The sequence below is a fragment of the Mus caroli genome, chromosome 2, assembly GCF_900094665.2.
Source record: "Mus caroli chromosome 2, CAROLI_EIJ_v1.1, whole genome shotgun sequence".
NCBI classification, from domain to species: domain Eukaryota; kingdom Metazoa; phylum Chordata; class Mammalia; order Rodentia; family Muridae; genus Mus; species Mus caroli.
Window position 1 is genome coordinate 64,485,449 of NC_034571.1, and position 10,608 is coordinate 64,496,056.

The following is a 10,608-nucleotide window of genomic DNA, read 5'->3' on the forward strand; positions in this document are numbered from 1 at the left end:
GGCGCTATGGGGGACTTTTGGGATAGCATTGGAAATGTAATTGAGGAAAATATGTAATAAAAATATTAAAAATTAAAAAAAAAATAAAGCTGACCAAATACAAAAAAAAAAAAAAAGATATTTTGTGAGGACCCACCTTGAAACTATGCAGATATTTCTGTGTTCTCCCTCAGTTTGCAGTTCACTAGCTTATTTTTGTATGATAGGGTTCATGGTGTTTAGTTCAAGTGCTGTGTTGTGTTTGGTTCTCAGATTGTTTCAAATAAGTGTATGGATGTGATGCCAGTAAGAGCCCCTTCAAGTTGGTGTTTGTGTTCTCTTGTGTATCTATCCTTTTAATACTCCTATGTTTTTTGTCCCTTCAGATGTTTAGGGTTATTTTACAGTTTCATTATTCCTTTCCTTCTTTTCCTGGGGTCTGTGTTTGTAAAGCTACCTGTTAGTTCCTAATGCACAGCAGTGCTTAGAAAGCAAGCGCTGGGCATAGGTTTACTCATGCTGTGGGTGCTTCTTTCTTCCCAGGGTTAACTCAGCAGAATGTAGGGGCACAGATAGGAATATAGATATATCTGTCTCTGCCTCTGTTTTTATAGCTACATGTATAGTGTTAAGTTCAAACTTACTTTTTAACACAAAAGAATTTACTCTACTTTGGTGTTTGAAACTTCAGAAGTTACTATTAAGATGATCCTTTCAAACCTATGGTTCTAAAATTGTAAGTATTGATTAAAAAACAGGATAGGAATTAATGTAGGTGGGACTATGTTTACAATGCTTAAAACCTTGAAACCTGTGCTAAATATCTTTTGACTTGTGAATTTTTGTTTACTTTAGCCAGCTCCTAACCAAGTCACTTTTCACCTGCCACTGCACCGCTACTATGCTATGTTTTTGAGTAAGGTGAGACTGTTCTTAAGGAATTATCTTGTTGGTGTTATTTATAATTTGTGGGAGATTGTTGAATTCCTAACCTTTTAACCATGGATTTTTAGGCTGTGAAATGTCAAGAACTAGATTTGGATTCACTTTTACCAGATCAGGAAATGTTAATGAAGCTAATGATTCACCCACTCCAAATTCAAGTAAGTATGAAGGCTTCTGAAACAGTTGGAATAGGATTTCTTGGTCAACTCGTTCTCCTGTGATTTTAGTTAATGCTGGACATAAAGAATCAAATTCTAATAGAGTAAGAATCATTTCTCTAATCTGATTTTTGATAGAATTAAATTCTGATAGAAAAAGAATAATTTCTCTAGTCAGATTTTTTAAAATTTTATTTCCAGTTATTTGTAAGATGGCTTTTCTAGGTTGAATGTTGAGTTAGGTTGAATTAAAGACTTTGATCAATTAGACTTGCTTTATGCTCACTTCTTTTAAATATTATGTATGGTTTTTGTTTTTGTTTTTGGTATGGCTGGGATTGAAGGAAAAATAGAATGAAAAGGAAGCACTGCATTTTCCAAAAGGATTTCATTGAAGTTTTTATAAATATATCCAGAAGCCATAGTGGAAAACTAGCTCTTTCATACACTTCAAAGAAGAGACCTATATGAAATATAGTCATTAGTTTGGATATTTAAACATAAACCTATATTAGTGGGACAGAGGCCAATTTGAGATGCATAGTGGTTTTTCTCATCAGCCTAGGATCTATCTCTATCTCTCCATATTGAGGCCCTGTCCTAAAAACAAAAGCAAAAAAATGTATATTTAGCTGGGCAGTGGGTGGCACACGCCTTTAATCCCAGCACTTGGGAGGCAGAGGCAGGCAGATTTCTGAGTTTGAGTTCCAGGACAGCCAGGGTTACACAGAGAAACCCTCTCTTGAAAAACAAAACAAAACAAAACAAACAAACAAAAAAAGATTTGCCATTCAGACTTAGAGGAAGTTGGGTATAGAAAACTGAGGAGAGATAACCAGCCATGTAGCAGGACATAGATGGGATAATTGAGTTACAAGCTAGTTGGGGAATAAGCCTAGATTAAGGTCTAGGCATTTGTTAATAAAATGCAAGCCTCCATTCAAGTGGATATTAAGGAACTGGGGCACTGGAAAAGCAAGAAGTTACTGAAACAAACAAACAAGTATATTTAAACTGAATATCTGGGCTGGCCAGATGGCTCAGTGGTTAAGAGTGCTGACTGCTCTTCCAAAGGTCCTGAGGTCAAATCTCAGCAACCACATGGTGGCTCACAACCATCTGTAACGAAATCTGATGCTCTCTTCTGGAGTGTCTGAAGACACACTACAGTATATTTACATATAATAAATAAATAAATAAATATGTTTAAACTGAATATCTAATGCTGAGCAGAATGCTTAGCTCATATTATGATTAAGTAAAAATATTTAAATGATTGCTTAATACAATATGATTTTGTTGAATTTAGATGATATATTTTCTAATTCATTTTTTTCATTAGGCTAGTCTTGCTGAAATTCACAGTAACATGTGGGTAAGAAATGGTCTGCAAATCAAAGGACAAGCCATGACCTATGTCCAGTCTCATTTCTGTAACTCCATGATTGACCCAGACATTTACTTACTACAGGTGAGCCAGCTGGAGAGCCAGCTGCTGTGCTTTGGGAGTGTCGCGATGTGCATGGTATCTTAATTTCAGAGGTGACAGTGGGCATGGGAGAAGTCAGCTCATGAGAAAGAATATGGTACTTATATTTCCCAGAGAAAGGATGCTGTACCATATGGGCCACGGCCATATGGTTTTAGTCAGGAAGCAGAAACAGGAGCTAGGAGAAAGCCCCGGCTAGCACCATTTTGAGAGTTTCTGTAGGAAAGGCAAGACAGAACAGAGGAAGAACTCTAAATAGTTCTGTCAGGCTTTGTGGCATAGGGCCTGTACCTCCTTGTGCTATGCTCAGCCTTAGATTCATTGAGGGCTGGGGAAATGCTATAATTGTATGGCAGTTAGGTAAAGTGGGTGGATGCTTGTGTGGGGCTGTGTTCCTAAATAAGTTTTCTATTATTTGGAATTCACTCTCCACAGCTATTATGAATATCTTTTACTAGTATTTGAGTCTTTCTTTTTGTGTGGCTCATGGCTTGTGGAAGTAGAAGAAGATACAGAAAAATCTAAAAGCAAGACTAATACAAAGCAAAGCTGAATGTGAGAGATAAAACTTTCCTTGTGTCTTTTAAAGGTCTGTGCTTCTAGACTTGACCCAGACTACTTTATATCATCTGTCTTTGAAAGGTAAGTGTGTGCTTATTAAGGCAGACAGGTAGGAAGTATATGGAATTTAACTCAGTTTTGCTTTATTTTCTAAAAATGTATTTGCAATATTCCCTCTTGTAGATTTAAGGTGGTGGACTTACTGACCATGGCTTCTCAGCACCACAATATGGTGCTCGATGTGGAGCATGAGCGGTCGATGCTAGAGGGTGCTCTCACGTTCCTCGTGATTCTTTTGAGTCTTCGTTTACACCTAGGTAATGTACTAATAAATACGGTCATTAGTACTGTTTCTTTCTCTTCCCCAGCCCCCTGCTAGTACCTTGTTTATTGAAAAAGAAAAAGGATGTGGATATATTTGCGTGTACTTTTGTTGTTGTTGTTTTCGAGACAGGGTTTCTCTGTGTAGCCCTGGCTGTCCTGGAACTCAATCTGTAAACCAAGCTGGCCTCGAACTCAGAAATTCTCCTGCCTCTGCCTCCCGAGTGCTGGGATTTAAGGCGTGCACCACAACTGCCCGGCATTTGAATGTATTTTTAAAATCTTGACATGTACAACTAATAGTTTTAGGTTTTGAATAGTCTTAAGAAAATCCTTTGCTTACAGGAGCTACAGTATAAAGGCAGAGACTCTACTGTCAATTTGCGCTTTGTGGTTTTCACTCTTAAGACACTTCACATTTTGTAGAACATCTTAATAAAACATGTGGTGATTTTTTTGATAATGTATTTCTCTCTAGGTTAATTGTGTTTTTTATAATTTTTAGGGATGTCTGATGATGAAATTCTCAGGGCAGAGATGGTGGCCCAGCTGTGTATGAACGACAGGACACATAGCTCTTTGCTTGACCTCATATCCTTTAAAAGTGTCATTTTGTGCTTGTGGTAATTACATTTGTAGATTAAAAATATCTCAATTTAAAAGATAATTTTTTTTTTTAAACTTGAAAATGTGTAGGATAAGTTGTTTGCTGAGGGATGTGTTCAGGGCAGGTTGTATGCTTTGCCGTCTCTCACTGTCTCTCAGGAAGATTTTCTTAGACTTCAGAGTTCTGGACACATAGGACCTGCTCCTCGCATAGCAGCATTAGGGAAAGGAAGCTGGGCATTTTGTAAATGGGACCCCTGTCGTTTTTCCTTATGTAGCGAGGCTGGAGTACATAGATCTTAGAGTCGTTATAATTACCACTATTAGGGGTTTAAATATTCCCAAAGTTTTTGTTAGACTCAGTCTTAAAGAATTTTCAAGTTTATGGATTATCCTCTACCTACTGGAGGTATGGTCCCTGGGATAGAGCTGAATATTCAGTAGTAGTTTTTTTTTTTAATTAAAAAAGTATTTATTTTACATGTATGGGTATTTGTATGCATGCATGTTATGTGCACCACATACATGCCTGCCTGGTCCTGGCAGAGGTTAGAAGAAGGTGTCGTAACCCCTGGAACTGGAGTTGATGGTTATGAATCACTGTGTGGGTATTGGGAACCAAACTTAGGTCCTCTGCAAGAGCTGTCACTGCTTTTACCCACTGGACTATCTATCCAGCCCCACCCACTTAAATACATTAAATTTTTTTTATGCAGACATTTTTGAGGTAGAATCTCACTGTATAGCCCTGCTTGGTCTGGAACTTACAGTGTGGACCAGGGACTGGTCTTGAACTTGGCTTAATCCTCCTGCTTCTGCCTGCCAATTACTACCATTATAGGCTGATCATAGCAGCAAGGTAATGAAACCTTAAAATCTTAGTGCTAGTGTATGGTGAAAATATCTAACTAAATTTAGTATGTCGGTATCATTTAGAAAATATTTGTTTTCTTAACGACTTGAAGATTTTGTAGCATCCGTTCAGTATTGCTTGGTAGCAAGCCCCAACCGCATCACAGTGATACGGGTTAAACCTAGGGTCTTGAATGTACCAGGCAAGTGCCTGAGCGCTATCCTCAGCCTCCTTGACTATTTCTTCAAACAGCTGTAGACTATCAGTGCTATTACAGATCAAAAACATTTTCTAAAATTTGATTTAGTTTAAGAATTACATGCCTTTATATGAACTAGGACAGAGTTTTTGTGGCTTGGTGCTTCCCTTTGTCTGAACCTACTTGTTTTTATTTGCTTTTAGGAAAGTAATCTTTACTCCCACACATCTGTGCTGGGTTTTGTATATTCTTTCTGGTTTTCTGAACCAGTACATTTATATACAGTACAGTATATTTATGCAGTGATGAAAATGGACATAATTGAAATTGTTTTACTCTCATTTAATGGAATTTGATCAATTTATTTTGGGGAAAGTATACTTAGGGCCACCTCATATAATTTGTTTGGCTCATATATTTAAAACCACAATAAGGTTCATACTGAACTGTTATGTCACCCTCTTGTGGCCAACATCATACATTACAGCCAGTCATTTTCTATTTTGGTAAAATGAATTTGAACTGAGTAATTTGTAGATGTTGATGCTGGTGCTAGTCATTAATATTGTTTTTTTTTCTTGACACATACATTATATCCCAGAAAATCCCAACCCCAAAAGTGGCATTATTCCTGGAAGTTATAGCTTTGAATCAGTTTTATCTGCTGTAGCGGACTTTAGGGCTCCTGTTTTTGAACCTGGAGGCTCTATGCAACAAGGCATGTATACTCCCAAAGGTATGTCTCCATTTAGAAATGTATTCTTGCCTGTAGTTTCCCAAAGAAAATACTTTGTTTTTGTTCTTTGTATTTATTTATTAGTGTGCGTGTGTGTTTGTGTAGGTGTGGGTGTGGGTGAAGCCAGAGGTCACTCTGGATGTGCCTTAGCTCCTCGGGTGCCATCACCTTGTCCTTTGCAGCAGGGTCTCTCCCTGAAACTCTAGTTTAGAGTCAGTAGTGTCCCTCAGTAGGCTAATTGTGGCCAGACAGCCCCAGGGATTTGCCTGTCCACACCTCCTCAGCTCTGGAATTATATGTGCAGGCCACCATACCTTTCTTTTTTAAGTGGCTCTTGGGTGGATCTTCGGTCCTTGTACTTTAAAACCAAGTCCTTCCCTGGCTCCCCCTCAATAGTTATCTTGTATTAATCCAGTTTTGGCATTCTTCTGCCAAATTTCTTATACATTTATGTTTTTCTTAGTATTATATCAATTCTATTTAGCAAGTAGAGGCTGGTAGCTCTCTATGAGTTCAAGGCCAGCCTAGTCTAGCTAGTTCCAGGACAGTCAGGGCCATGTAATTAAGATACCTTGTCTCAAACAACAATAACAGAAAGTATTTATGTTACACTATGGCCTTGTTAAATGACTAAATTACAAAAACAACTTTAGAAACTCTAATTCATTTCTGTAAGTGACCACTAACCATAAATGAATCATAAATTTTAAAACTATTATCTCTCTTAATTCAGTTGGAAAGTTTCCTTCCTTCCTTCCTTCCTTCCTTCCTTCCTTCCTTCCTTCCTTCCTCTTCATTCTTGCCTCCCTCCCTCCTCTCTACCCTCCTTCCCTCTTCTCTGTCTTTGTCCCTCTCTTTCTCATTTATTCATTCATTGTATTGTTTTTTCAAAGACAAGATCTTATTATGTAACCTTGGCTGTCCTGAAACTTGTTTCTACCAAACTGACCTCCCACTCAAAGACATCTACCTACTCTGTCTCCCAAGTGCTAGGATGAATGGCATTTCCCACCACGCCCAGCCCACTGTCTAAATTTTATTCTGAGATAGTTTAAAGTCTGTTAGGATGCCAGTATCACTTACAGCTGTGTTTAAAGACACAGAAGCCTTTTCTTGTGTGGTTGCTTTTCTAAGGTTTTTCTCCTATATTTATAGATGATTTTATTGACAAGAGTGAGAAATTGGTGAGATTTTGATTGACAGAAACTTAAGTGTTTGAAGGGGTTAATAAAGTTTGTGCACTTTGCTTGGTCCTCTACCTTTATTTTCTAAATGAAAGTCCAGTATGCGTTTTGAAGTTATATACTGTTTTTGGCAAAGGATAGAAGAAAAGTATTATTTCCAGTGACATTTTTAATTAGGAATAATACACTATCTGGGTGTAACTTACACCATTAAAGAGAAAGGGGAGTACATCTGTATTATGTAAAGACAGGCTGTTCCTGAAATCTAGATGAACTTGAATGGATTGGTGTTCCTGTGTGGTGTGAGGCTTACTTAATGAAGTACTGCAGCCTCACTAGTAGGCTTGCCCACTAGCCAGTGCCTCAGCCCCTCTGCTCTCAGCATCACCAGATTAGGTTAAGTCTGGGAACTGCTTGATAAACAAGCTCCGTAGATGGTTGCTGTGCACAGTAAAGTTCAAGGCAGACTAGGTCCGTAGTCAATAGTTTCCTGTGCTGGAAGCTAAAACAAGCGCAAGCTGTGTTCAGTGTTCACAAATGGTAAGGATTTTGCTAGAGGGAGTGAGAACAGAAAAAATACTTTAAAATTTTTATTTTATTTTTTTATTTTTGTGTGCATTAGTGTTGTGGCTTCATGTATGTTTGTGTAAGGGTGTCAGATCTTGGAGTTACACACAGTTGTGAGCTCACATGTGAGTGCTGGGAATTGAACCCGGGTCCTTCTGGAGAGCAGTGCTCTTTAGCAGTGCTCTCTAAGCCATTTCTTCAGTCTCAGAACAAAAAATTAACCTAGGGAAAGAGATACTGCCTCTAAAATTATCCTCAGGTCATCTCTTAGTATTTTATTTATTTTCCACTTAAAACATTTTGAAATTAAAATATAATTACTTTTCCTCTCTCCATTCCCTCTTTTTAGCCACACATGAATATATAAATACAAATTGTTTAGTCTGTTTAGTGTTACTTGTATTGTGATTTCAGAGCTGACCAATTATTTTTTGAGGCAGAATCTTACTATGTAACCCTGGCCTGGAACTTCCTATGTAGACTTCATTGGTCTCAAACCCACATAGATCTTTTGTTTCTGTCTCATGAGCCACCACATGGGACATATTTTAAAATTATTATAAGAATTTTATGAGTATTTGCCTACCATGTATATATACTTGTCATATATGTGTGCTAGATGTGTGCCACATGTATGTCAGGTGCCTTTGGAAGTCAGAAGAGGACATCAGATCTTTTGGAACTAGAGTTACGGTAACTGAGTGAGCCATCAAGTAGGTGCTGGGTATTGAACCCAGGGCTCTCTAGAGGAGCAGCCTGTGTTTTTAACTGCTGAGCTATCTTTCCAGTCCTTCAGGCCCCCTTTTAGATATCTGTTCCATCTAAGTTATCATCTGTAATATTTCATACTTAGGATCTTGCTGTTTTTTTCCCAGTGGGTTAATTTTTTAAAATGTCACTTCAACCTAACATGATTATTAATGAGGTTATAAATTTTATATTTATCACATATATTACATCTTAAAATTACATGTTGAAAATAATTGCATAAATACTAAAAGAAAATGATGTATAGAAACTTAATATTTGAAACTATCCTGTATTTAACCAATTGTATATAAACAGTAATAGGATTGTAACTCATAATTGTACAGAAGGAAGGGGAATCATGATTAACTCTTAGTTGAGAAGTAGAAAGCAACAATTTATAAAGTGACCTGGAAAATCAGCTGACCAGTATATTTTAAATTTAGGTTTTGTAATTTTACAATTGAATCATTTTAAAGGTATTTACTCTTTTTCTAATATGTACCTTACTTACCAAGAAAATAAGAAAAAAAATCTTTAAACCCAATAGCAGTGATCTAAACTTTATAGTGAGGCATTGTTTTCTGTTATGAAACTTTTGCTTGTGGAGGCTTGAAGAACCTAAGAGAACATTCCTGATGTTAAAAAGTATGGTTTTTAACTGAGTAAAAGTGACCACAGCATCCAGGTCTTTCTAAGGCAAATTGAGTAAGTTTAACTTCCAATTTTTTAATTTAAATGTTCTCAATAGTAAAATAAATAATTTGAGATTGGTTTTATTCCTAAGAAGACAGATTTCTATTTCTGCTTTCTTTTGTCTGATAGCTGAAGTCTGGGATCAGGAGTTTGATCCTGTCATGGTCATTCTTCGAACCGTTTACCGCCGAGACGTGCAGTCTGCAATGGACAGATACACAGCATTGTGAGTCTAACATGCTGACTAGTGTCATTACAGAGTAATTGGGGTTTCTGTAGAGATGTTTTAGTTATAACACATGATATGGTCATTTAACAGTTTAGACACATACATGGGCTAGTTGGTTGTCCTGGACACATGGGTAGCAGAGGTCTGCTGTGAATGGCCTTGGTGGCAGAGGATATTCTTAATCCTGTGAAAACTTGATGCCCCAGGGAAGAGGGATGTTGCTGGGGATGAGATGGGGTGGGCAGGTGGGTGTGTGGGGGAAGCACCCTCTCAGAGGTGGGGTGTGTGTGAAGAACTTGTGAAGAAGGGACCAGGAAAAGGGGCAACTTTTGGAATGTAAATAAATAATTTAATAAAGGTTAAAAAATTAGATTATTTTCTCAGGATCTTTATAAAATTTTGATATTAAGCTAGATGAAGTATGTCATCTTGTAATCCCAGCAACTCCAGGAAGTTCTTGAGTTCAAGGCCAGCCTGGGCTGTACAGTGAGATCTTTGTTCAAGAAACAAAACAAACTTTGCTATTGACCTGATAAAGTAAATGCTATGAAATATGATTACTAAATTAAAAAAAGAAAAACCTAGTTGCTCTTTGGTCAGTCAGATTTGAAACTTGATTTTATGTCCCTCTGCTTTTGAATGAGTAGAGGAAGCACAGATATAAAATAAATAGTATGATATCAGAGGGGATGGATTTCTATACAAAGGGTGAAAATATTGCTCACCTTGACAGTTGAGAATAGAGCAAAATGAACTTTACTTATATGCAACAATATTTTAAAACACCGATTACAGGAACAATATTGGTCTTGAGAAAGTCTTTATTCAGATAATATTCAGATAGCTGTTAATGTGTGTTTATAGTTGTTAGGGGTACCTGAAACTTTCTTTCCACCAGGATTTTTAAATACTAGAATGAATGAGTGTTCTCGTTAGCATGCATCATAGACTGTACTTAAAAAACAAAGAAATGTCCTACAAACAAAACAAAATTCCCTAAAACAACAAATCCAGACTTAGCTCAGAGGCCCACAGGGCCATCACCTCTCTGCCTTTGTCTAGAATCCAGAAGGAGGCACTTGGAGGTCCCCTTTCTCTGTTTACTTGGCCACTTCCTTTTTCATATTTTCTGTCCTTTTGTGCCACTTCGTTTGATTGTGGGTGTTTATTTACTTCTTTGCTCCTTGAGGGGAGATGTTTTTCCTTCTATATTCTTCCTTCCTTCCTTCCTTCCTTCCTTCCTTCCTTCCTTCCTTCCTTCCTTCCTTCCTTCCTTCCTTCCTTTCTTTCTTTCTTTCTCTCTCTCCTTCTTTCTTTTCTTTGTTCAGCTTTTTTTCC

The 10,608-nt window shown here is 37.4% G+C and overlaps 1 protein-coding gene across 6 annotated transcripts in view; it reads left to right on the forward strand.

Annotated features, from left to right (window-relative positions):
• The window catches only part of Ubr3 (ubiquitin protein ligase E3 component n-recognin 3), a 132,883-nt gene that overhangs the window by 59,923 nt on the left and 62,352 nt on the right, over nt 1–10,608 (forward strand). For all 6 annotated transcript variants that reach the window (XM_029473748.1, XM_029473751.1, XM_021152412.2 and 3 more), the window contains exons 12-19: nt 835–900; nt 993–1,082; nt 2,425–2,553; nt 3,161–3,213; nt 3,316–3,449; nt 3,959–4,044; nt 5,706–5,847; nt 9,171–9,267. In XM_029473748.1, the coding sequence (XP_029329608.1) occupies nt 835–900; nt 993–1,082; nt 2,425–2,553; nt 3,161–3,213; nt 3,316–3,449; nt 3,959–4,044; nt 5,706–5,847; nt 9,171–9,267 (797 nt within the window). The remainder of the gene's footprint in view (nt 1–834; nt 901–992; nt 1,083–2,424; nt 2,554–3,160; nt 3,214–3,315; nt 3,450–3,958; nt 4,045–5,705; nt 5,848–9,170; nt 9,268–10,608) is intronic.